The sequence below is a fragment of the Lipomyces arxii genome (assembly GCF_038497795.1).
Source record: "Lipomyces arxii strain Phaff 12-163 unplaced genomic scaffold V1512scaffold_14, whole genome shotgun sequence".
Lineage (NCBI taxonomy): Eukaryota > Fungi > Ascomycota > Lipomycetes > Lipomycetales > Lipomycetaceae > Lipomyces > Lipomyces arxii.
Window position 1 is genome coordinate 145,363 of NW_027117713.1, and position 22,940 is coordinate 168,302.

Below are 22,940 nucleotides of genomic sequence, written 5' to 3' on the forward strand. Positions count from 1 at the left end.
AATAGATAGTATTTGACAGCTGGATAAAAGATTAGGACTGAACTAGAAACAGAGTATGCAACAGGTTCTTACGTAAGGAGTAATTGCACTGCAGAATCTTTTAAAGAAAAAGAAGAGAAATGAAAAGATATTTTCATGAGAAGAAAGTGTAATTTGGTGCATTGTCCATGGAGGCGGAAGCTACGGGCATTCGTTGGCGCTCCGAAGTGCGGTTTTCAGTAAAACCCGAGAAGATTAAGCTTTTAGTGGTCAAGATAAGGTCAGTTACCGCCTACCATAATTTTATAGTAACACAGCGAGAACATTATCAAATGATCTCGAACAATGTTGAGCATGTTTTTAGAACAAGCACAATCAACGTAACAATTGTATTTAAACAAATAAATGTTCGTATATTCGTCATGTTCAGCGCGGTTATTGAAATTCAGGGGTCAGCCACCTTTGTGGCTTACCCTAAACCGATGCTAACCATGGTAAGTCAACCAGACACACCGTCAGACAACTACGGGAACTGTCTTGATTATTCAACCTTCAAACGATGATATTAAAGAAACCGCAAAACACCGTTATTTTCCTAAATCAAATCTACAAGTTTACAAATCGGCCGCGTCGATTTTGGCTAACACAGTTCCATTGGCAGGACCGATTGCAATGACAGCCCGCTCGAGCTGTTCGGTTTTCAATCCAGGGAAGCGCCTTCCGTAATAATCACTCTTCAACCCAGAAATGACATTCTGGACCATGTCTGCACGGACAATACTGATTGTGAATCCGCCCCAACCTGTTCCTGTAATTCTGCTTCCCGACGCGCCGTATCGTCTCGCAATCGCAGTCAACTCGTCGACTTCGGGACATGAGCACTCGAACAACTGTGTACAAGATTGATGTGATGCGTTCATTAAATCTCCGAGTGCCTGGAAGTAGCGTTCAGATTCGACTGGCCCAAGGTTCGGCAGGTGGTTAGTTGACGACGAAAGTAATGCCGAGAAGCACTTAACCCTGAACGACTCTTCGATAACATGCACTGATCTATCCCGCAACTTCAAATAATGAGCTCGAACTATTTTACTGTTAGCCTGGTAAGAATGCAAAAAAAACAAAAGCGTACTCGGAAACCTGGTCATGTACTTTTTGATCGTATGCTCTTTTGTTTGTCCTAACATTTCAGCAACCTCCTCAAGTGTATATCTGTCTTTTGTAAACGTCTCTCTGATACGTCGTAAAACTTCCTGCACAGCCCGTTCTTCTCCTGCTTGGTCGCCCATGACCCAACCTTCTTTTTCACACACCTTATCATAAAATCCTCTCAGTGTGCCTCCGAATCCGTCACGAATCTCAAGTCGTCCAACTCCGTACTTTCGTGCAAGAACTTCAGCTGCTAACACGGCCTCAACTACACGAACGTTATACCTGTCCGGACCGGTGATGGCTCGGCTTGGGGTTACGACAAGTGAGTTTGCGAGAATGAAACAAAGCGGCGGAACGGTGTCCAGCACTCGGACCGGCTTTGCTGATACTAGTGGTCTGAAGTCGACAAGTAATGTGTGGCCACGTACACCAAACACTGATGCAGCCTGATCCATTCCTCCAGAGTTGACACCTAAAGCACGTTCTGAAATCACAGCTGAGTTGACAAGCAGTGACTTTTCTATAGAGCCAGAAGTCGTCGCAGCCAAAATCGCCAACAGCACTGAACATACTAGTGCGGATGAAGCTGACAAACCAGCACAGGGTGGAATTTCACCATCCACAAGTATACGTATGGTAGGTAACGGTTTGCTATGAGAAGCCAATAGTTTTGCAAATGTCAATGCCCCCTTCAAACCGGCCAAGACATAAGACGACCAGTCCATTTCAGATCCGGAGTCCAAGTTCCGCGGTACGTCAAAATAAGGATCACAAAAGTCCTGAGTGTTGAAGACTCTAGTGGGATATTTAGTCGACTGAACATTTGACAGAATTATTCGACTGTCGTCTACCGGATCGTTTGGCAGCACAACGGAAACTGCAACTAGAACGTCTTGAGATAGCGCCATTGGTAATACCGGAAACCAGGAATAATCAATATGTTCTCCAATAATGTTAACACGTCCAGGAGCTCGTGTGACAAAAGTCACCGGTCTGTCATAGAGTGCTCGAAACCGAGCATACAAAGCATTCCATCGCGCAGTCTGATGTGTTATATCCTCTGGTGAGTAAATATCCGTTAATCTTGTGACACACGGCACAACATCTTCTGGTGGTGGAAATGGTAGTAATGGGGTTGTAAATGTTGGAGGTGGAGATGGATGAGGAGTCGACCATGGAGATGGTGCAGCTAACACCGGCATTGACGCTGAAGCCATAAAAATTGAAGTAGCTGAGATTGCTTTATGTATAATATAAGCTATAAAGTATAGTATTATATATAATGAACAATAAAGAACATATTTGGAGAAAGAATTGAGAAACAGCTAACAAAGAAGTATACACGAGCAAAAAAAAGTGTCTAATAGAGAATTCACCGGGGATGACGGGACTCAGTTCGGGTCATATTAATTTGTGGGGGACAAAGCGCGTGTGCGCTTACAAAAATGCAAATATGGGTAGTTTCCGTGAACTTCGGAGACATAAGGTTAGGGTCCAGACCCCCGCCTGGGATTTGGGCTTTCGATGTTTTGTTCAGTCGACAACGAGAATTTGGGAAACATTTACACCGCCAACTAAATGAGGGTTTAGTCGTTGCTTATTCTACGGGGGTATAACAAGTGAAGTAAGGAGTGTGGAATATTTCATTTCTGCTCATTGCATCGATGTCGTCAATTACTTTATCCTACGGTGAATTGCCGCAACAGCCATTACATATAAGTAGTGGCCCATTTGGGGGTTCGCCGTCAATTTCACCGGAAGAAAATCACAGTCCAGCCAAGTATGATAATCATACAGACAACTCGGAGGGAAAAAAATCAGAATCTACAAATCTGAGGAAAAAGCGACGGCAAGTGGGTTTAAAGCGTAGCCGAACAGGATGCTTGCAATGGTATATATGTTAATTGCTCCAAAATGTCATGAACTAACACCTGAATAGCCGACAACGACGCAAAAAATGCAGACTTGAAAAACCGACATGCAAAAGCTGCCAAGACCGCAATTGGACATGTGTGTATCCTAGTCAAACAGGAAGTAGAGAGTCTGCTCCTCATTTACAGGACTCTTCACGGCAGGACTCCGTATCGACTGCTGGTCCTGTGGTGGAGTTTACATCTCCACCGCTTCAAAATATATCGTCAACAGAACAGATAATACCTTTCAATACTGGAACGAGCGAAGGCGGTACTCCAGAGTCTTCAATATTTGACGACACATTTTTACAAGATGAGAACACACCAACTTCGGCCCCCTTTGCTACATCAAGGTTAACGACAATAGTACGAAATGGGATATCTAGTCTAACGAATGCGAACAGCATGGCATTAATGCCCCAGATTGGTAATTTCAGCCCACCTATAGAGCACCTAGACGAGCTTGATCCTCTGCTATTATTAAATTATACGCCAACTCAGCGAGAACTTGTGCATTACTTCACAGACAATGTAGCCTTGGTTATTTCATATTTCAAACATGAGCCACCATTTCGAAAATTAATCTTGGGACTTTTGATGCCAACCTCACGCCAAGAATTAATATCACCAGCTTCAACCGGTCTGCTATTGTCTTCAGTATGCGCCCTATCGTCTGCTCACAAGTCGTATGCACTAGGTCTTACACCAGACGATACCCAGTTGACGTATCACACTGCCGCACTTGAAGATCTAATTACGTTGCTTGAAGATCTACCGACAAGACTTGAGGATGAAAATACACAGAACGTTCTGTTGGCTTCAATCTTGATCTTGGTATATTACGAAATTGCAAAAGGTGGCAACATCCAGTCCATTAGTATGCATTTGAATGGTGCGTATAGAATTACAACAAGTTTTTTGAATCATGTTATATATCGATTACGGAGTTGCAATTCCATTGTTGGCACAGTTGGATATCAGATATCAAACGAAACTTATTTTTTGTTCAAAACGTTTCAGTACTTTGACGTTATTTGCTCTCTGTCAAAGCGAGGCAAGTTGCTAGATCACTCTTTGCAGCTTTACAATTTTCTCTCGACTTACTCACGATTACGACCTGGTGCGTCCACAAAGGTTGCGCACGGTGATCAGTTCGAAACAGGTCTTGATCCGGTAGTCGGCTTAGCTGAGGATCTGTGGCCTATGATCGTACGAATGTGCATTCTTTGCAATGACTGTGACTTTGGTCAGTCTTTAACCCCTACCATTCTTGGACGGGCCAGTCTGCTTGAGTTGGAAATGAGCTCTTGGGAGGTGCCCAATGCAAACAATGCATCTGTGACGCCATCACCGCAAGAGCTGGCAATGCAGTCAGCTGCAAAAGTGTATCAATTAGCTGCTCAAGTTTACTTGTTGAGAACTTTTTTTCCTCTAGAGAATGTTGCAGATATGATACAAGCGCATGTACGAAGTGCTTTGGATCACTTAGCAAGAGTTTGTACGTTAGATGGAAGCATGGTCGCTTTATTATGGCCGGTTAGCGTGATTGCAAGCGAATGTGTCGACTCAATTGATCGTGGGTTTGTCAAAGTGGTGTTCCAAAAACTGGGTAAACGGCAAGGAATGGGTAATGTAATGCGCGGCTTACAATCTGTTGAAGCTGGCTGGCGCGGAGTTCCCGGTAGCGAGTCAGTGATGTTTGGATAGAAAAAATTTAAATTTACTTTGATCGGCGCTTATGTGGTTTGGTATTTTATGAAATTGTACAATATAGATTTCAATCTTTAATGATCTGTTTTACGCAGCGTCGATCAGCGTGCGTTTGTCGGATAAAAAATAGAAAAAAATAAGGCCGCACAGTTAGCGGCGTCAGAAGGGTACGGGTTTTTAATACGGCGGAGAAGTCAGGTGGTACTAAGGCTAATAGAATATAAACGCAAGCGCCGGGACTCGGAGTGCGCAGTTCCATTGAATACGTCATGGAGACAAGTTCGAGCCAAGGCTAAGTGAGAGAGGCCACGGGACCCTTTGGAAGTCACAGTAATCGGCCGCTGACTTGTTTGTTAGTCGACGACCACGCGCTTTGCGCATAAGCTTTGTCTGGTAGATATCTAGAACCTCTTAAGATTCTTCTTCTGTTTCCTTTCTTTCTTCAAACATAATCAATCACACTTTAGAAAGTTAACATTTCACATACAAATGTCGCCTTCATTACAACAAAAACCATCTACAACACAATCATCGGGCAGTGATTCTACAATGAGTTCAAAGGACCATTACGTTCCTGTACTTGACTCGCTGTCATCGGTTTACTCGGCGTCTGCTTTGCCTGCTCAAGAACAGCGGTGGAAAGGTCTTGCCGACGCATTCACAAAGTCTTTTCCAGGTGAGAAGCTTGACTTTATTGCTCGCTCGCCAGGTCGAGTAAACATTATTGGAGAGCACATTGACTACTCTCTTTTTGACGTCTTGCCAATGGCAATCACACAAGACGTTCTTATTGCCGTTCATGTCGGCGAGGGGGACGGCAAAGTTATTTTACACAACACTGACAAGCAGTTCCCGTCTCGGGAGTATGATACTGCCAGTTTGAAGGACATTGCAATCGACGCTACGGTTCACGAATGGAGCAATTACTTTTTATCAGGTGTCAAGGGAGCGTTTGCTTTAATCGAAGATATTAAGATCCCAAGCATGCATTGTGTGATAAACGGACGTATTCCGACTGGATCGGGACTTTCGTCGTCATCAGCGTTTGTGTGCGCCGCTCTTTTGTCAATTCTAGCATCGGTCCAGTTTAACAGTACCAAGAGTCTTACAGATGTTGTCACAAAATCGGATCTTGTTGGTTCAGCTATTGTTTCAGAGCGAAATGTTGGTGTTAATTCCGGCGGTATGGATCAAAGTGCATCTGTTTTTGGCGTTCCTGGTCATACGCTACGTGTGCAGTTTTATCCCACACTCAAGGCCACGCCTATTGCATTCCAAGGCGAGGGCTTTGCATTTGTGATTGCCAACACACTTGTCGTGGCCGACAAGTTTGTGACTGGACCTATTCATTACAATCTCAGAGTAGTTGAGACCACAGTTGGCGCCGAAATCATTGCCCGCGTTTGCAACCTGGGACCACTTCCTATCCGTGATGGCTTTGGCGGCACATTCCGTGGAGTTGTCGAAGGGTTCAAGGCCAAAGGAGTTGACTTCAATGGCGTTATTGAGGAGGTCAAAAAGGTGTTTTCAAAAGAAGAAGGATACACTCTTGCTGAGACAGCAGAGCTGATGGGCCAGTCAGAAGCTGAGTTGGTGAAGAAGTACATGACTCGATTCCCAATCCGTGCTGAAAGATTCCAATTTAGAAAGCGTGCGTTGCACGTTTTGGAAGAAGCACAGCGTGTGGAACAATTCTGCCAACTTCTCGGAAAGGCACCGGCCAAGGGCGACACAGAGACATATTTTGCTGCTTTGGGAAATATTATGCAAGCTTCACATAAATCGTGTAAGGAGCAGTTTGATTGTTCGTGCGATGAGCTTGATCAAATTGTTGGTCTTGCTATGGCGAATGGCGCATATGGTAGTCGACTTACCGGAGCCGGCTGGGGTGGCTCAACAGTGAGTCTTGTTCCCAAGTCTATTGTTTCGCATTTTGTCAAGACCTTGAAAGAAGGCTACTACTTGAAGAGATTGCCAGGTCTGACTGAAGAAGAGCTTGATGATGCCATCTGTGTAACCGAGCCTGGATTGGGATCGGCCATTGTTGAGTATTAAAGGTCACATTACGCGTTTTCGGTATTTGTAATAGTAGTTTAGTTGCATGGTTAAGTTTGAGCCGGTTTATAGAATATGAAAATAGACAAAACCCTGACAATATGTCATGGATTAATGTATTACAGGATGTGCAGGATGTGCCATCCATTACTGTCTTGGTCTTGACTGGCAGGCGATAGAACGGCGATTGGCGGTAATCTCTAGACCATTCACAGTATCAAATTGGCCAACTGTGCATCACAATGACCGTAACCACCAAATTCAAAGTCAGGGTGCTTATCTATCTGCCGGAATTAATGATTTGAAATGCGCTCGTTGACAGTAAATAGCGCAAATATAGCGTCATTGGTTTAGCACAGAAGTTCACACGGCAAGAATTTGCCGGTCGCGTGAAAACAGACTAAGAACAGCCCTGACAATGTTTGGCTGTGAATATGGCGCAAAGGCGTTGGTGACTACAGAGTCCATGCATTGCTTGACGTTCATCTGCAATGACCGGATGGTACTGACATGCTTATGCAATGTTCTTTTAATTAATATACCGAATAGTATGATTTGCTGAAAAGTGTTTAACAAGTGAGCCAGTTTAGGTAATATACTGTTTGTTCTATTTACGCGTATACCATCGTATATTATATCATAACGCATTTTAATCCTTAAATAACCTCGTCTCAGTCTTTGGATTGGAGCGCTAATTAGCAAACGACGACTCGGATCTGAGCCTCAGACGCGTGTTCATTCCCACCGGCAAAACCAGATCTGCGTACTCCGAGTTCTAATTACCCTGCTTTTCCTTTCTTTCCCCGCATCACTGCTAAACAATATACCCTAGCCCATAGTTATGTCAGCATCGTTCGTTCGGGGACAGAAACAGCTGCGGAGTTTCCAGTCTGGCTCTCATTTTTCCCGATACGGTAATTTTCATTCCCGTCCCCGTCAACTGCTCCGTCCGGTGCTGTCCCACAGAAGAGCCATTTGGACTCACCACTATCATTTTGGAGGAGTCGCTTCCCAGTTCGACTGTCCTTTCGACATATGATCTCCATGAACGCTCAGTGCTAAAATTATGGTCTCCAGACAATCGCCGCCATCTACAAAGGCAGACGTATTTGTGTATGAGTCCTCTTTAAACAATTCCGGTCGGTCCAATCAAGACCAGGTGGGACCAAACCCCACCGGAAGTACTAAACGGACCGCACGCGCGTGTGTTCGGTGTCGGAAGCAAAAGTTGAAAGTGAGTCTGAAATTATCTGTGATTAGTTTGAACGGTCCGAGCTGACTTGTTCGATTTAGTGCGATAGTTATAGACCATGTGCGCTTTGTGTTCGAGCGAACGTGGCATGCGTCAGTCGCCCAGAGAGTTTAGCGGAGGGCAAAAAGTCAGAATTGATACAGCTCGCGCCTTCTCAGTCAACCCCACAAAATGGACATGGAAATTACACTGCAACCTCTGTCGGTCTACCGTCAATGGCATCTCTAACAGAATCCATGTCGATAGGACTCCCACATCCTCAAAAGTGTGTATATTTGCCATTTAGCTATTTGTGTTGATGCTGACGCCAGAAAAAGTTCGATGATATCGTCAGATATGCATGATCAACCACCACCAATGAAGTTGCGAAGATTGCTTTATCCTGAACCAAGTCGGGGAGAAGCCTCGTTCTCAAGTGACACTCCTCCTCATCCGCTGTCGTACGGCCCTCCTCGATCAAATCTTGGCGTATCCACGTTCGAAACAGAACCGCGACCGTCATCATTTAGCTTACCTTCACCTCGACCTATAGCTTCTTTGCTCTCTAGTGACGTCCACAACAGACCCTTTCAATTTCCCGACAAAACTGCATCTGCTACCCCTGACCCATCGACAGTCAATACTTTGGAAAGCAGTGCGCCGTTATCATCACAAGCGTCTGTTGCTTCTGTAATTGACACCAATTCTGTTGTGCTGAAACCCGCAAGTAGTCCCATCTCACGCATACGGTCATCCGTGACTCCATCAAACAGTACCATTTCCGAGCTAGAACGAGTATCGTCATTGATATGGACGCACTCCCGACCAACAACGGCATCTTTAATGAGGCATCTACCTCCACGGCCAGTTATGGACTATGCTATTGCTGTTTATTTCAACACTGTGCACTGGTTCCTGCTTGCTATCCATGAAGGTGATTTTTTGGAGAGGTATAATTTGCTCATGGATGCTTATGAAAGTGATCCAACAAAAGTTTCTGACTCTGATGAAGACTTCACATTCCTTCATGTATTGATGTTGGTTATCGCATTGGGTGGTAGATATATTGTCACTCATCCCGCTCGGCGAAAGAAAGTCGCGAAGATGTACCAGGATGTTCAAGCTGGTACCGTAGACTCGGCGACTGAGATCGACAAGATCATGTCGCAGCTGGTATACGTGACTCGAACTCACCTTCTTGACTCTCTTTCATGCTGCACGCTGTCCACTGTACAAGCCTGTATTTTGTTAGGCAGTTACTATCTTTACCATAGCGATCCAAACCTTGCTTGGAGTATTTTTGGTAGTGGTCTCAAGTCAGCCCAAGCTCTTGGTCTTCACCGTGACGCTGCTGGTGTGAAGGGAGAAAAGAGTCAACTGCGTCGCCGAATATTTTGGTCTTTGTACAATTACGATCGGTTCGCAGCGATGTGTTACGGTCGGCCGCTGGGGATTGACGACTCTGACTGTGATGTGGGCTTACCGAACGAAGATAATGCATATCCGCCTCATGACAGGTCTTCGTATTTGATGATTGAAGACGACTTGAAGCTATCACAACCCTTTTCATCCGCCACGCATCGGAACCCACCAACTCTACTAACATACCAGGTTTGCAAATTACAATTTTACATCATTCTTGGTGAAATCATTTCTGTTCTGTACAAGCAAGGTCTAAAAGGATGTGCCAAGCATGTTAGACAGTTTGAAGAGATCGCGGTTTTTGAGCCAGAGGCTGTTAGCACAACGCCAATTGCTAGTATTGAAGATCTGCTACCTGTGATTCAACGGTTGGAGGCCAAGTTGCGGAACTGGTATGAAGCTGTTCCCGACGTGCTGAAGTTGGGAGAGTATGATGACCAAGACGTTAATTACGTGGCGTCACCTTCTGTCGACGACGAAGAAGAAGACAATATTATTATACCGGATCGAGACGACAAGGTTAGTGAATTAGTGTCAGTCAGACAGCGCCGATCTCGAATCAAGCGAGACACGTTTGGAATGCAAGCCTTATTGTTGCAAGTTGCGTACGACAACGCAATCATTATTTTGCACAGGCCGTTACTTGCGTTCCGACACCAGTCGCGCAGTCCAGGTGGCTCAGATCCTTTTGCTCAATCTGCCAATGCCTGTTGGCAGGCTGCTATGCGGACGTCCAAGATTGCGGGTCACGCGGCGTTCTCGAAGATTCAGACGTCCCATGGTGTGGGATATGTCGGTATACAACTGTTCACTGCTGGTGTATTGCTGAGCGTGTTTGGATCTAGCGAGCCGCTTAGTCAACGGGCACTGGAGTCTAAGCGAGGATTAAGTCGAATCATTCAGATGCAAAAGTCTCTAAAGCTTAAGATTTTGGTCGGAAACCAAGGTTTCCGTATTCTTGAAAGTCTCGCGCGCGTTGTCGTTCAAAAAGAGATGGAAAAAATTTTATCTGGGGGGCCGTATGCTGATAATATCAATCGTCATGGGATTCCGGCTAGCGACAAACGTTACGATGAAACGAAGGGCGGCAGTGAAGGCGGGGCAGGGCCTGGGAAAGACGATGATGATCGCAGCGCGGCTGTGGTGTTAACTAGACTGAGTTACCATTTGAACGGTTCCACGTCGTTTAGTGATCCAAATGCATTAGCTGCGTACAATGCCCAGTTTCCACATCACAAGGAAATTGTTGAGAACCAATCGTTTAACGAAACGTTACTCAACTTAGAGAGAGGTAATGTGTACTGATTTGATTCAATCAGCGAACTAACAACTGTATAGTGATGTTTAGTGAAGCCGATGATTCTGACGGTTTGGGTATCGATCGCGGGTTATATGGATTGTATGAGCCTCAGCAGGCTTGGATTTGGTCGTTTTCGAAATATTTGACATGAACATGAAGAAAAGCGCTACTATGATGTTCGGCTTATTTCTCACTGTGTACTTTATTGGACTTGTACTCCACTCAAAAGTGGATTAGAATTCTTTTTTTTTGGCGCATGTGGCATTTTTGTTTAGATTCTTGCTATATTATGCAGAGTATTAGAACTTTATGCGATGAACGAAATAATCTGTATGACTTTGATTATGTTTTTGTCCAATTGAGAAGCCAAGATTAGTAAATCGTTCACGAAGAAAGTGAACGTGCGGCTGAAATGATGCCACAGAAATTGGGACGAAGACAAAAACTTTCTGGATCATTTGACTTGCTACGACGCGAGAATACGAGTTGAGAGTGAGAACTTGTAGATTTTATGTACAATGTCTAGAGAGCTAGCTCGTCCGGCGCTATTTTTTTTGCATAATGCCAGTGTGAAGTCGTGTTTGCGCGGGAACTTGAGATTGGTGCAGTCCGGCGCGATGCCGCCGCGGCAGCTCGTGACACATTCCCGGGTATCTGAATTTGTGCGAAAGTCTGTCCCGAGGATTTGGGGAGGGAATCAAAGTAGTCCTGCTGGCAAACAGGTGCGTGCGAACTGGCAGAATGGGTTTTCTGTCAGACGGATGTTTTCGAGCGCCGGGATTCGACGTGCGGTTGAAGCTACACCAAGCCCGACGACATCGACGGCAACACCCGCGGGTAGGGTCGTGACGGATAAGAAAGTTGGGTACTGGTTGATTGGGTCGGCGTGTTTGGTGTTTGGGATTGTCATTTTGGGCGGACTGACTCGACTGACGGAGTCTGGTCTGTCGATTACGGAGTGGAAACCTATTGCGGGTTCGATACCGCCGATTACACAGGAGGAATGGGATGATGAGTTTTCAAAGTATAAATTGTCGCCTGAGTTTAAGCTGTTGAACTCCAATATTACGCTGGAGGAGTTCAAGTCAATTTTTTATATGGAATGGGGGCATAGGCTTTGGGGTCGGGCGATTGGGTTGTTATTTGTGATTCCGGGAATTTATTTTGTTGCGGCGAAAAAGACAAGCTCTCATATTACCCGGAGGATTTTGATTATTGCAGGGTTGATTGGGTTTCAAGGATTTATTGGCTGGTGGATGGTCAAATCTGGATTGAGCGATCATTTTCTGGCAGAAGACACAGCTGATGGGAAGTACAAGGACAATCACCCACGAGTGTCGCAATACAGACTGGCGACGCATTTGGGACTCGCGTTTGTGGTGTACCTCGCCATGATGTGGAACGGACTTGAGATCTTGAAGGAGAACAGATGGGCAAAGGATCCAAAGGCTGCGTTCGAGTCATTTGCGATGCTGAACAATCCTGCACTGCGCAAATATAAACTTGCTGCGACCGCGCTGCTGGGTTTGGTGTTCACGACCGCGATGTCGGGTGCGTTTGTCGCAGGTCTTGATGCCGGCTTAGTGTATAACTCGTTCCCGTACATGGGCGAGGGGTTTGTCCCGCCCAAAAGTGAGTTGTTCTCGTCATTCTACGCTCGGAACCCGGACGACTCTGATTTAGTGTGGAGAAACATGCTTGAGAACCCGGTGACTGTGCAGTTGACGCATAGAATTCTGGCCACGACTGCATTCTGTACTGTAGTAGGGTTCCACATTGCTTCGACCCGTCTGTTCAAGCGTGGGTTGTTGCCGCGCAACGTGTTTCGGGCATCGCACGGCGTGATTGGGTTCGCATTGTTGCAAGTCACGCTTGGAATCAGTACGTTGTTGTACCTCGTCCCAATTCCGCTTGCTGCAAGCCATCAGGCAGGCAGCCTTGCATTGTTGACCGAGGTGCTTATTTTATGTCTACGATTACGTCGTCCTCGTGGACCGCTTGTGAAGGCACTATTAGATGGAGTTTCGAAAGTCGGGTCGAAATAGTGCGCTGTAAATACGATTTGTAAATATTTTAATCCAAAATAAAACCATATATAATAATTAACTAAAATATACTAACAATAATGCGATTATCAATCAGCACGCATATGGATTATACTCAAGTTAAGTGGGCTTTAGAAAACGCTGCTGAATAAGGACTTCATTGATATGGTTTAGGGTTGCGAAGGACGCGAGGCAGTGTGCGTTTCTTAAAATAAAGCCCAGAAAAAGAGAGATAGACAAAAATCAAGGGTTAGGTTCTTACGCGTGAAAACATTGCCTGTGGCTAGTAATATGTGGCTGATGGATTTCTGTTTGTTTACCCCTGCCTGAACAGGGCAAGAAACCCACAACAGTTTTAGTGAGCAAAAACTTGTCGCGATCAAAAGTTCTTCTACTTCTTCTCCGCTTTATTTATTGCAGAAAAGAACATTTGATTTTATTATTCTTACGTGATAAGATAAGTCTATTCTATTGTAAAAACAAAAAGTTGCAAAAGAAAAGGTACAATTCAAAAAAGTCAGCTTGAACTCTAACTTCTCACTTTATCCCTTAAGTAGTCTTTACGCTCTAACTTTCTCCCAAAACTGATTATCATCACACAAAATCCACCAAAGCAATATCGAATATGGTTGAACTTTCAGACTTCCAAAGATTAGAGAAAATTGGAGAAGGTGTGTACTCTTTTAGGGAAAGCGTGTGTTTGCTCACTGTTTCATAGGTACTTATGGTGTCGTCTACAAAGCCCGGGATACGACAAACAATAACAGAGTGGTTGCATTGAAGAAGATCAGGTTAGAAGCAGAAGATGAAGGTGTTCCGTCGACGGCGATACGCGAGATCTCATTGTTAAAAGAAATGAGAAATGAAAACATTGTGTCGCTTTTGAACATCGTTCATGCTGACAACCACAAGCTGTACTTGGTCTTTGAGTTTCTTGATCTTGATCTGAAGAAATACATGGAAGCTATTCCGCAGGATGTTGGGCTTGGTGCAGATATGATCAAGAAGTTCATGTCCCAGCTAGTACAGGGCACAAACTATTGTCACGCGCACAGAGTTTTGCACCGGGATTTGAAGCCACAGAACTTGCTGATTGACAAGGAAGGTAACTTGAAGCTTGCGGATTTTGGTCTTGCTCGCGCATTTGGCGTGCCATTGAGAGTGTACACCCACGAAGTTGTGACTCTGTGGTACCGTGCTCCAGAGATTTTGCTCGGCGGGCGCCAGTACTCTACCGGTGTCGATATTTGGTCGATCGGATGCATCTTTGCCGAGATGGTCACTCGTAAGCCTCTGGTTCCGGGTGACTCTGAGATTGATGAGATCTTCAAAATCTTCAGATTGCTCGGTACTCCGGACGAAGATGTCTGGCCTGGTGTCTCGCAGTTGCCTGATTTCAAAACTACATTCCCACAGTGGAGCCGTAAGGATCTGAGCAAGCACATTTCGGCATTGGATGCTGAAGGTCTTGACTTGCTTGAGGTGTGTGCCTAGTTCTTTTTATGTCATCACGTTGTTCTAATGTCTAGTCATTCCTTGCATACGATCCTGCTACCAGACTATCTGCTAAACGTGCCCTGAAGCACCCTTACTTTTTGCCCAAGGCTCAGCCAACTTCAAGCAGATACACACACATGGCCAACCAGTCGTCCAAAATTGTCAAAACGCGCGCATAAGTGTGTTTTGCGTGGTTATGTTGCTTGAACCTGCTCTCTTTGTTTCTTTTTTTTTTTTTTTTTGATATCAACACAATCGGGAAATTGTCATTTGCGTTTTGTATTACCAAGGGTTCTTTTTATATTTATTTGATTTTAATGGAGAGTATTAGCTTGCAGGTGAATTGTCAGCCACTATAATGCATGAAAAATAAATTGAGACTATTGCAAAAATCAAAGCCCAAACTCCGACATGTACATGATATTCTACTGTAATACTTGAGCAACAATTCACACCGCCTTGGATTTATTTAGTTTTAAAAGTCGCCGGAGTTCAGTCCTAGTTTCGGCCTGTTCCCATGCGTTAAGGAATCAGTCTCTGAATATAAGCCGTGTTCCCTTTCTACTTTTTTTGTGGAAGCTGCAATTTTTGAAGACTTGTTAACAATTGATTGTCACCGCCAAAAAAACAAGAATTAGGCGGGACCGGAGACTCAATATACTGCGACGACGGCGACGAACTTCCTTGGTCTATACACCCGTCTTGCAAGTTAAATTCTTCCTCAGTCTGTCTCGCGAGGCAAATGGATTCTTCTTCCAGTTCGTCTTCATGCTGCAACTTTTGGGCCAGAGCAAGCGACAGTTGTTCTTGTAGAACCAGCTCCTTTGCAGCTTTGCGCGCCAAATTTGCTTCTTCTTGTTGTATGCGCGCGACCGCGATCTCTAACTCCCTTTGTGCTCCTGCTTCTCGTTTTTTCTCTGCCTTCATAGCTTTCTTCTGTTTTATCAGTTTGAGTTCTGCAAGATAAGCACGTTCGTGGACGCTCGCAATCATGAAAAATGAAGCCAGCAAGCAAGCCTCAAACCCTTTGCGGTCGCATTCGACATTCAGTCGTCCAATTCTGTCCTCCATCAAAACAATCTCGTTGTTGAGCTTGGTCTTCGCGCCAACGGCAAACAGCGCGTCCACATTGTAAATGTACAGTTTGGCGATCGTCACAGGTTTTCCAACCATTGGGTTCATATTCGACCCCAGAAATACGCACTTGCCGCTCATCTCACGCGCCGTACCGACACCTAACAGCGGTTGCTTTATGGTTATTTTCTGCCACTCAAACATGAACTTCTCGGCCGACATCGACGGTGGAGGGGCGTATGTAAACATGTATCCAGGCAGCGAAGCACGTGCTGTGAGCAAAGTGTTTAACGAGTTAATGTTGAGATTAAAATTTGGCGGGAACCGCGCGAATAGAGATATGGTAGCTGTCGGATTGTACACCGTCACTTTGCCAAGCTTGTTGTTCTTCAATCCGTTTGACTGTGGAGACACGAATCTGGTTTCAGACTCGACAGAATTGTACGCAAGCGAAGGTGTATAAAATAATTTCTCGTTCAGGTCGTAGTCTGCCAGCAAAGCTTTGCTCAGTGAATCAAAAATTCTGTGGTTGACATGCTTTATTGACTTATTTTCAACTGTTGTGTCCTCGTAAAATTGTATGTGATACGGCACTTCAACTGTATGCTGTTGCCTAACTGGAGTCTGGTAGACCGCTTCAAGTCCAGTCGAGTTTGGATAAAAGACAAATTCTGGCGTATGGATATGAGTATGAATGTGCGTAGCGAGCGTATATACTTACTGGGCAGGTCAACGTCAGCTTGTTTCATTGCAAATCAACTTGTGGGAGTATTCGTTGCGTGTTTTTGCAGTACGTTTACCATTGACGATATTTATATACAAAAGTAGCGTACGGGTACACACTTGTTGCTCGGGGCTGTACGCGCAAAAGTATGAACCGCTGTTCATTTTCAGGGGTAACGCACCGCCTCAAACTTTGCATGGCCATTGTACTGCCTCGCTTTACCAATTTCGCTGGTGAGTGTAATCCAAACGCCAATTCTTCTCTGTCGATTGTTCGCTTACTCCGTTGCTCTTGTTGCACTACGCGCACTTGTCCGACAGAAAACCTATAACACCAACGTCCTTGCGAATGCCACTAGTGCCACCGTACCCGGTATTCATTGACTCCAAAGTCATCGGCGGTTTCGGACGTGGGTCTGCCGAGCTGGGCATCCCGACCGCAAACATCCCGCCGTCAGATTTTCTCGCGTCAGGCATCCCGTACGGACAGACTGGTATTTACTTTGGACTGTCGAAAATCAGTGGCGTGTATGGCACCTTGAGTCGCCAGCCGGCAGCTGACGGTGATGCAACAAAGCCGCCGGAGAACGTAATCACACTGACAGAGAAGCCTTTGATGCCTGAAGACGCGTGCGTGCTGCCGATGGTTATGTCGGTCGGATGGAATCCGTTCTATGGAAATACCGAGCCAAGTGCGGAAATCCACGTCGTTCACAAGTTCGCGGACCAGTTTTACGGCGCTGATATCAAGATTGCAGTGTTGGCGTACATTCGCCCGGAGTCTGACTTTGTAAGCAAAGAAGCATTGATTGCGGAGATTATGAACGACATAAGGATAGCAAAGGAGAAATTACAAGAAGAAGATTTCAAGGTCGTAGCTGAGAATGAGTTCTTTCAATAGGCATAATATAGACATATAAATTGCATACAGATATCAATTGTTTGATTATATCCCAAAACACGATGAACATACTTGACTATGAATTCCTAGGAAAAGCTAGGGAAATGAGTTTTCCCATTATTCGTAATAATGCAAGTTTCGCATTTAAAAAAGCACCGAATAAAAAACCAGGGCAATTATACTGATTAACGAGAAACTAAGACCATGTAGAAACAAAACACATAAAGAAAACTGAAATAAAAAGCCTTGGTTACAAAAACCCGAAAGTCAAAATTGTGAGGGGTCAGGAAAAGTATACAATTAATTCAAAATAGGCAGAAAGTTGCCAACAATCATCATCGGGATATCAAAAACGTCGCGCTTGATTGTCCAAGTGCATGCGGTTGGGATCCGCCTGCCGTTCGGGCTCAGTAATGTACACTCCATCATGGTGGCCCCACGAGAATCACCAAACGCAAGCTTACTGAAGCCTTCAAAGTACTCCAGCACAGACTGGTCGTCCATGAGCTCAACAACGAATGTACGCTTGTTGATTAGTTGGTCTTTTGTTCTTCCTGTCAGAATGCAGAACTCTTTTCCAACCGCAGCAACCTGACCTGTCCGCCGCCAGACTAGAGTCGGCGTGCCAGAATATGAGATAAACTTTTCGTACTCCAACAGTGTTCGCTGAAAACACTTTTCCATAAAAATTAAGTCTTCTTCCTTTAAAGTTTTTGTACACGCGATAAAAGAGGGACGAAATGCGGCCATACATCTGGCCACACGCATCAGATGAGGGCGATCGAAACGCGATTTCAAATACGCAATCAGTCCATGATAGCCGGGAGTGTATGAGAATGGTTGTGTAATGGAGGCATACACTGTTTCCGGATCACGCTTGCGTCTAGGAACTAGATGCGTAGGCAGAGCAGGAGACAGCATCGGTTGGTTATTGCTTATAGGGGCCTGAGGCATCACGTCCAGGGATGGCTGGTGTCTTGACAACGGATGTGGATTCTGTGTCACGTCAAGAACTGACGTCGGTGGTGTTGGCGGACTGTCGCTATTTTGGGGAGACGGACCACTGCCAGACAGCAACGAAGCCAAGCCTCGCGAAGCCCAGTTAGAGTCCCTGACCGGCATATCGGCCACACTGTAATCATACACTTGATTTGGACCGATTAAATTCGAACCAGTAAGAATAGGCGTATTTGACATTGAATCTTGAGGGTTGCCTTCGGTGCCAATCATATTAGACAAATAAGAGAATTCCATATTTGCAGTTTTTGAGCCAAAGTCGTAGTTGCTCAAATCAAAATTTGAAAACAAGTTTTCAGAACCGTCCGGACTGTCATCTATAACTTGGTCTGCAGCCAAGTTAGACGGATTTATTGTCCCTTCAGATAAGCTATCTATTGACGGACGATGATTACTTCTGCCTCCAGTTTGAGTTGACTTCACCTGAGTTGCTCCCGACTCAGCGGAAGCGTCATGTAAATACTTTGCTTTCTTTCGAACACCATCTTGACAAGTGGTAGATAGACCTCTTTTGATACATCTCTGACAAGGTCGCGCATCATCACATGTTAAGTGAGCTTTCTGGCAGTGAAAGCAGGCGCGTGACGCTTTCTTACGCTTTGGTCTTCCAGTTCTCAGCTATAATTCAGGTTAGCGCCACCGAATTACAAACCAAATAGTGTACAAATGTAAAAACGTACACTAATACCGTTACTCCTAGCCATTGCTGCTGTCATTGGCAAAGTAATACCAGACGCTGTAGTGACAGTCCCAGGGAAGGAAGAGGAAGATGCGGGGGGCATAATAAAGACGTAAATGATTCGAATATGGTATAGATTGGACAAGGAATATAACTATTGATTATAAAATCAACATTTTCTTCTTATTTTTGAACAGAAGAATTCACAGACAAAATATTATAAGTTTATAGAGTGGGGTATTCTGTTCTTTTAATATGTTGTGTTGGAAAGAGGAAAATACGATGAGTAGACCGGTCGTTTCTTTTTCTCTCAGAAGTCTCGGTCGCTCACTGTGCCGTCAGAAATTAGTTATGAGAGGTGGGTAAATATCAAGTGCAGCTAGTTTTTGTCAGATTTACAGTGGGATTTGCTATTTTACGTAATCAATTTGATATTTAGTACAGCTGTATAGTGATAAGTGCATTAAGGTTTACATAAGATTAAGATACTGTCGGCAACTAAGCCAATCTAGGGCAAACCTGGGACATTTCATTGCAGTATCTCATAGTTAAAAGATTAGAATTTATTAAACAACTAAAACCTTATTTAATATTCTTTTTACGTATCAGATATATATACAAATAATACTGGCAGTCAATTTAGTATATTGTATTTACATTTGGAATCTCTTCTGTGTTGCACTTAATTCCATATCATTTTAGAACGTTTTTTAATGCGATGTCACTGTCAGTTAGATACGCGATAGGAGATTACCCCACAATTCACGTATTCTCCGCGCTCTGTCAAGTTGATAAACGGCCATATCTTGAACAATGTGGCTCCACCGATAATCATTGAAATGTATATGAACCCTGAAAAATGTCTTCTCGAGGTAATCACAGTAATAAACTAATACAATTTTTAACTACACAGATTAATTCTATCATAAAATAGTCAAAATAATTTAAAAGTAAATTTCTACTCATTTCGCTCTTCACCGTTCCTCCCATCCCTTGAGCCTAAAATATTTAAGGGGTTTGTGTTGAAATTATGCTCAAAGACTCAAAGCAAAATTCAATTTAAAACAGTTTTGAGTCATTATTCCGGTCCTTTTTTAATCTTATAATACTACGTTATTGTTTTGACTGTGATTACTGTAGTTATCTGATCCATAATGTCCAAAGACAACAAACAGTCTGTGTGTGAACCCCACTATTTATACTATTAAAAACTTGATGCTAACTTTTCACGCAAGGTGCCTGCATGGAAATCTGTGGTTGCTGGCGGTATTGCTGGGGGGGTCGAAGCTGTAGTCACGGTCAGCAAACAATACTCACATTATATTTTTGCAATCTAACAGATACTAGTATCCGTTTGAATTTGCCAAAACTCGATTACAACTAGTCGACAAAACAAGCACGGCATCAAAAAACCCAATAACGCTTGTTGCCCGTGTTGCTCGAGAAGAAGGTGTCAGGACCATTTATACCGGCTGCTCGACACTGGCTGCCGGTTGCGTCGCTAAAGCCGCGGTCCGGTTTCTTGCTTTCGACTCATTAAAAAAGGTGTTGGCAGATGAAAATGGAAAAGTGTCGGCTGGTAGAGGGATGATTGGTATGCATGCTTGCGATTTAGATTACACAATTACTGACTCTTTAACTAGCTGGGCTTGGAGCTGGTGTGTTGGAATCTGTGCTTGCACTGACTCCGTTTGAAACCGTCAAGACCGCGCTCATTGACGATGCCAGAACTAAAAATCCACGGTATCGTGGTTTAATCCACGGCGCATATACTATTATTAGAGAAGATGGTTTTGGCGCAGTATATAAAGGGGTAATCCCAGTCACTCTCAGACAGTCGTCCAGTGCCATGTTCAGATTAGGATCGTACAATTTCATGAAGCAGAAAGTTCAAGAATTCAACAAGGTCGATCCTGACAAACCATTGTCTGGCCCCGCTACATTCGCAATCGGTTCGGTCGCTGGAATCATTACTGTCTACATGACCATGCCATTTGACACACTCAAAACCAGAATGCAGTCATTACAGTCAAGAACTGAGTATCGGAATACGTTTCATTGCGCTCAAAGAATTTTAACAGAAGAAGGTTTTCTCACTTTTTGGAAAGGAACCACTCCTCGGCTTGGCCGTCTAATCTTAAGCGGTGGTATCATTTTCTCTATTTATGAAAAAGTTGTTCAGGTTTTATAATTATAGTGCCATTTAATGCACAAACGTGTACTTTAAATTGTATTCTTGTACGGACCAACTGCTTTGTAGTCGAGTTCAAGATGCACGCGATACTTGCCGCTGCTCTGCGGTTAAGGGATATAATCTGCGGTTAAGGGTTACTTCCATATAATAGTATTTTAACGTAACGGTAACAATGCAAAGTGGCAACTATGTAAATCGATATCATAAACGTCATTCGATTTATCTCACATTAAATTTGCTCATTCGTATTTACAAGAAACTATTACATAGAGACTGTGTAATGCTGGTAGAGAGATTCTGCACAACTCAACTGTGATCGCCGCGGTTAAGTCAATATACTGTCCCACCTTTCATCCGGGGTTGGTAGAACCCGAGCTTGTCCCGACATCAATCAACATCACACAAGTGCGCAACAATTCATCAATAGTTGTCAACTAGGAGAATATAATGGCCGCTAAACCTTCAACTTCTTTGATATCGGCTTTGAAGTCATTTGCGACGTGTGATGTTCGTTTCTTGCGCATTGAAAATAGAAATCTAACTAAATTTGTATAGATCGGTGACGCATTGATCAAACTGAAGTATCCTTATGGTGGGTATTTAGACGGCATTTCAATGTTTTCACCTGAATACATGGGTGGCCCAAGCAAGATTTTTGGCGAAGCTATTACCATCAAGGTAAGTTAATGCTAAGTTCCTGAAAAGTAGTACTAAGCAGTGAACAGATGGTTGATGCCAATGACAAGCAAAGTCAAAGCTTGAGCAAACATTTTGTGAGTTTACCTTATTGGAGGGTGGAGATATTTATTGATAACGCAGTGCGACTACAACGAGGCTGGTAAGATTATGTTCATTTCACAACCGTGCGGGATGTACTCTGCATGCTGGGGCGGATTGATGACGACTCGGGCAAAATATCTTGGAGCAGAAGGCGTTGTAGTCGACGGTAGATTCCGAGATATTCTCGAGCAACGTGAAATGGGGTTCCCGGTGTTTGCGAGAGCAGTGTCGATTCTGGGATCGAACGGGTTTACGCGTGCGAGTGAGGTCAATGTGCCCGTGCAGTTCAAAGACGATCTTTGGGTTAACCCAGGCGACTATCTGATGGGAGACGCTGATGGAGTTGTTGTCATACCTGCCAGCCATGTCGAGAAGGTGGTTGAATTTTGCACTGAGCGAAAGGAAATTGACGATCAGACTTTTGCTGCATTGAAAAACGGCGAACCAATAGGCGAAGCAATTAAGCGGCTGAGAAAGTAGAATGAGATGATCTATAATATACATATGTACAAAATTTTTCCTATAATACAGATCATGATGACGGAGTGTCATTCCCGGTCAGCTCAACCGTGTCACCAAGATATTCATGTAAACCACCTTTCCATATCACCTGTCCGTCTTTCGCGACAATATCTTCAATCGTGACCCTCGTGTCTGAAAAGATCTTCAGATGATCCGCAATCAAATGCCGATTTTTGCATTCGGGGCACTTGATCAGCACAGTACCATTGTGATATGCCTGATGCGACATAAAGTGGCTTGATCTGGTGTTGCACATTTTGCAAGTAAACGAGATGTTGTACGTCGGCTTGTCTATTGGGACTCTTGCTCGAGCGACTTCCCGCCCATGACTGTGCGAATGCGTGTGAGTGTGTGAATGATCATGACCGCAAAATTCGCCATTTGAATGCGTGTGAGTGTGCCCTTCATCTTCCGACTTGAATGTAGCATCGAGTCCAAAGGAGGTTCGTGGTGATTCATTGTGTGTAGACAGACCTGATGAGAAATATGCAGCTGGACGATATATTGGATGATGCAGACCTCCAAAACCACTTCTTTGCGTCTTCAGCAAGTTCCTGCCCGCTGTATATAATCTTAAGTTGTACATTTTTCTATTTCGAATGGTTGAATATTGTGCTTTTGCAGTGGAAGCTCATCGCAGTTGGGAGATCCGCCGGAAAGTTCAAACAGCAATGCACAATGCTTACGCGATTATGGAATAGCTGCTACATACAGCATATTTACAGTGTAAATGCACAACTATTACGCAT

At 44.3% G+C, this 22,940-nt stretch overlaps 12 protein-coding genes across 12 annotated transcripts; 8 read left to right on the forward strand and 4 right to left on the reverse strand.

Annotated features, from left to right (window-relative positions):
* Window positions 1-567: 567 nt before the first annotated feature.
* On the reverse strand, window positions 568-2,554 carry V1512DRAFT_44447 (ribosomal protein S5 domain 2-type protein). The gene is made up of 2 exons (XM_066918385.1): window positions 1,109-2,554; window positions 568-1,060 (listed from the first exon to the last, which is right to left on the reverse strand). Exons 1-2 carry the CDS (start codon window positions 2,343-2,345, stop codon window positions 594-596), a joined length of 1,704 nt encoding a protein of 567 aa, XP_066770383.1. The 5' UTR covers window positions 2,346-2,554; the 3' UTR covers window positions 568-593.
* A 52-nt stretch (window positions 2,555-2,606) lies between these two features.
* V1512DRAFT_265554 (fungal-specific transcription factor domain-containing protein) lies at window positions 2,607-4,832 on the forward strand. The gene is made up of 3 exons (XM_066916919.1): window positions 2,607-3,019; window positions 3,068-3,394; window positions 3,446-4,832. Exons 1-3 carry the CDS (start codon window positions 2,793-2,795, stop codon window positions 4,746-4,748), a joined length of 1,857 nt encoding a protein of 618 aa, XP_066770384.1. The 5' UTR covers window positions 2,607-2,792; the 3' UTR covers window positions 4,749-4,832.
* Window positions 4,833-4,966: 134 nt separating this feature from the next.
* Window positions 4,967-6,988, forward strand: V1512DRAFT_44550 (ribosomal protein S5 domain 2-type protein). The gene has a single exon (XM_066918386.1). The coding sequence runs from the start codon at window positions 5,241-5,243 to the stop codon at window positions 6,804-6,806; it is 1,566 nt and encodes a 521-aa protein (XP_066770385.1). The 5' UTR covers window positions 4,967-5,240; the 3' UTR covers window positions 6,807-6,988.
* An 884-nt stretch (window positions 6,989-7,872) lies between these two features.
* Window positions 7,873-10,764, forward strand: V1512DRAFT_210559 (fungal-specific transcription factor domain-containing protein; the record flags this gene model as incomplete). Its single annotated transcript, XM_066913509.1, has 3 exons — window positions 7,873-8,040; window positions 8,100-8,323; window positions 8,376-10,764. 3 exons carry the CDS (start codon window positions 7,873-7,875, stop codon window positions 10,762-10,764), a joined length of 2,781 nt encoding a protein of 926 aa, XP_066770386.1.
* Window positions 10,765-10,845: 81 nt separating this feature from the next.
* V1512DRAFT_44560 (cytochrome oxidase assembly protein-domain-containing protein) lies at window positions 10,846-12,871 on the forward strand. The gene has a single exon (XM_066918387.1). It carries the CDS (start codon window positions 11,278-11,280, stop codon window positions 12,802-12,804), a length of 1,527 nt encoding a protein of 508 aa, XP_066770387.1. The 5' UTR covers window positions 10,846-11,277; the 3' UTR covers window positions 12,805-12,871.
* A 302-nt stretch (window positions 12,872-13,173) lies between these two features.
* On the forward strand, window positions 13,174-14,671 carry V1512DRAFT_44608 (kinase-like domain-containing protein). The gene is made up of 4 exons (XM_066918388.1): window positions 13,174-13,305; window positions 13,359-13,475; window positions 13,523-14,286; window positions 14,334-14,671. Exons 2-4 carry the CDS (start codon window positions 13,430-13,432, stop codon window positions 14,478-14,480), a joined length of 957 nt encoding a protein of 318 aa, XP_066770388.1. The 5' UTR covers window positions 13,174-13,305; window positions 13,359-13,429; the 3' UTR covers window positions 14,481-14,671.
* V1512DRAFT_265563 (uncharacterized protein) lies at window positions 14,662-16,224 on the reverse strand. Its single transcript, XM_066916920.1, has 2 exons — window positions 16,097-16,224; window positions 14,662-16,046 (listed from the first exon to the last, which is right to left on the reverse strand). Exons 1-2 carry the CDS (start codon window positions 16,122-16,124, stop codon window positions 14,863-14,865), a joined length of 1,212 nt encoding a protein of 403 aa, XP_066770389.1. The 5' UTR covers window positions 16,125-16,224; the 3' UTR covers window positions 14,662-14,862.
* On the forward strand, window positions 16,041-17,032 carry V1512DRAFT_265564 (riboflavin kinase-domain-containing protein). The gene has a single exon (XM_066916921.1). The coding sequence runs from the start codon at window positions 16,448-16,450 to the stop codon at window positions 16,997-16,999; it is 552 nt and encodes a 183-aa protein (XP_066770390.1). The 5' UTR covers window positions 16,041-16,447; the 3' UTR covers window positions 17,000-17,032.
* V1512DRAFT_292330 (uncharacterized protein) lies at window positions 16,990-19,074 on the reverse strand. The gene is made up of 2 exons (XM_066918291.1): window positions 18,697-19,074; window positions 16,990-18,634 (listed from the first exon to the last, which is right to left on the reverse strand). The coding sequence occupies exons 1-2, from the start codon at window positions 18,796-18,798 to the stop codon at window positions 17,300-17,302; spliced, it is 1,437 nt and encodes a 478-aa protein (XP_066770391.1). The 5' UTR covers window positions 18,799-19,074; the 3' UTR covers window positions 16,990-17,299.
* A 668-nt stretch (window positions 19,075-19,742) lies between these two features.
* V1512DRAFT_265566 (mitochondrial carrier domain-containing protein) lies at window positions 19,743-20,944 on the forward strand. Its single transcript, XM_066916922.1, has 4 exons — window positions 19,743-19,873; window positions 19,931-19,993; window positions 20,043-20,289; window positions 20,339-20,944. Exons 1-4 carry the CDS (start codon window positions 19,850-19,852, stop codon window positions 20,884-20,886), a joined length of 882 nt encoding a protein of 293 aa, XP_066770392.1. The 5' UTR covers window positions 19,743-19,849; the 3' UTR covers window positions 20,887-20,944.
* A 134-nt stretch (window positions 20,945-21,078) lies between these two features.
* V1512DRAFT_265567 (ribonuclease E inhibitor RraA/Dimethylmenaquinone methyltransferase) lies at window positions 21,079-22,227 on the forward strand. The gene is made up of 4 exons (XM_066916923.1): window positions 21,079-21,396; window positions 21,445-21,567; window positions 21,615-21,662; window positions 21,709-22,227. The coding sequence occupies exons 1-4, from the start codon at window positions 21,337-21,339 to the stop codon at window positions 22,147-22,149; spliced, it is 672 nt and encodes a 223-aa protein (XP_066770393.1). The 5' UTR covers window positions 21,079-21,336; the 3' UTR covers window positions 22,150-22,227.
* V1512DRAFT_265569 (DNL zinc finger-domain-containing protein) lies at window positions 22,036-22,815 on the reverse strand. The gene has a single exon (XM_066916924.1). It carries the CDS (start codon window positions 22,775-22,777, stop codon window positions 22,202-22,204), a length of 576 nt encoding a protein of 191 aa, XP_066770394.1. The 5' UTR covers window positions 22,778-22,815; the 3' UTR covers window positions 22,036-22,201.
* Window positions 22,816-22,940: the final 125 nt, after the last annotated feature.

Excerpts from the sequence above, each read along its gene's own strand:
- V1512DRAFT_44447 (XM_066918385.1), bottom strand. The coding sequence starts at position 2,345 with ATGGCTTCAGCGTCAATGCCGGTGTTAGCTGCACCATCTCCATGGTCG. Across the intron at positions 1,061-1,108 it reads GTACATGACCAGGTTTCCGA|TTCGAGCTCATTATTTGAAG; the intron begins GTACGCTTTTGT and ends ACAGTAAAATAG.
- V1512DRAFT_265554 (XM_066916919.1), top strand. The coding sequence starts at position 2,793 with ATGTCGTCAATTACTTTATCCTACGGTGAATTGCCGCAACAGCCATTA. Across the intron at positions 3,020-3,067 it reads CGAACAGGATGCTTGCAATG|CCGACAACGACGCAAAAAAT; the intron begins GTATATATGTTA and ends ACACCTGAATAG. Across the intron at positions 3,395-3,445 it reads GCCCCCTTTGCTACATCAAG|CATGGCATTAATGCCCCAGA; the intron begins GTTAACGACAAT and ends GAATGCGAACAG.
- V1512DRAFT_44550 (XM_066918386.1), top strand. The coding sequence starts at position 5,241 with ATGTCGCCTTCATTACAACAAAAACCATCTACAACACAATCATCGGGC.
- V1512DRAFT_44560 (XM_066918387.1), top strand. The coding sequence starts at position 11,278 with ATGTCTAGAGAGCTAGCTCGTCCGGCGCTATTTTTTTTGCATAATGCC.
- V1512DRAFT_44608 (XM_066918388.1), top strand. The coding sequence starts at position 13,430 with ATGGTTGAACTTTCAGACTTCCAAAGATTAGAGAAAATTGGAGAAG. Across the intron at positions 13,476-13,522 it reads ATTAGAGAAAATTGGAGAAG|GTACTTATGGTGTCGTCTAC; the intron begins GTGTGTACTCTT and ends ACTGTTTCATAG. Across the intron at positions 14,287-14,333 it reads AAGGTCTTGACTTGCTTGAG|TCATTCCTTGCATACGATCC; the intron begins GTGTGTGCCTAG and ends TCTAATGTCTAG.
- V1512DRAFT_265563 (XM_066916920.1), bottom strand. The coding sequence starts at position 16,124 with ATGAAACAAGCTGACGTTGACCTGCCCA. Across the intron at positions 16,047-16,096 it reads AGCTGACGTTGACCTGCCCA|AATTTGTCTTTTATCCAAAC; the intron begins GTAAGTATATAC and ends TCCATACGCCAG.
- V1512DRAFT_265564 (XM_066916921.1), top strand. The coding sequence starts at position 16,448 with ATGCCACTAGTGCCACCGTACCCGGTATTCATTGACTCCAAAGTCATC.
- V1512DRAFT_292330 (XM_066918291.1), bottom strand. The coding sequence starts at position 18,798 with ATGCCCCCCGCATCTTCCTCTTCCTTCCCTGGGACTGTCACTACAGCG. Across the intron at positions 18,635-18,696 it reads CTAGGAGTAACGGTATTAGT|CTGAGAACTGGAAGACCAAA; the intron begins GTACGTTTTTAC and ends CCTGAATTATAG.
- V1512DRAFT_265566 (XM_066916922.1), top strand. The coding sequence starts at position 19,850 with ATGTCCAAAGACAACAAACAGTCT. Across the intron at positions 19,874-19,930 it reads CCAAAGACAACAAACAGTCT|GTGCCTGCATGGAAATCTGT; the intron begins GTGTGTGAACCC and ends TTTTCACGCAAG. Across the intron at positions 19,994-20,042 it reads GGGTCGAAGCTGTAGTCACG|TATCCGTTTGAATTTGCCAA; the intron begins GTCAGCAAACAA and ends AACAGATACTAG.
- V1512DRAFT_265567 (XM_066916923.1), top strand. The coding sequence starts at position 21,337 with ATGGCCGCTAAACCTTCAACTTCTTTGATATCGGCTTTGAAGTCATTT. Across the intron at positions 21,397-21,444 it reads AGTCATTTGCGACGTGTGAT|ATCGGTGACGCATTGATCAA; the intron begins GTTCGTTTCTTG and ends AAATTTGTATAG. Across the intron at positions 21,568-21,614 it reads GCGAAGCTATTACCATCAAG|ATGGTTGATGCCAATGACAA; the intron begins GTAAGTTAATGC and ends AGCAGTGAACAG.
- V1512DRAFT_265569 (XM_066916924.1), bottom strand. The coding sequence starts at position 22,777 with ATGTACAACTTAAGATTATATACAGCGGGCAGGAACTTGCTGAAGACG.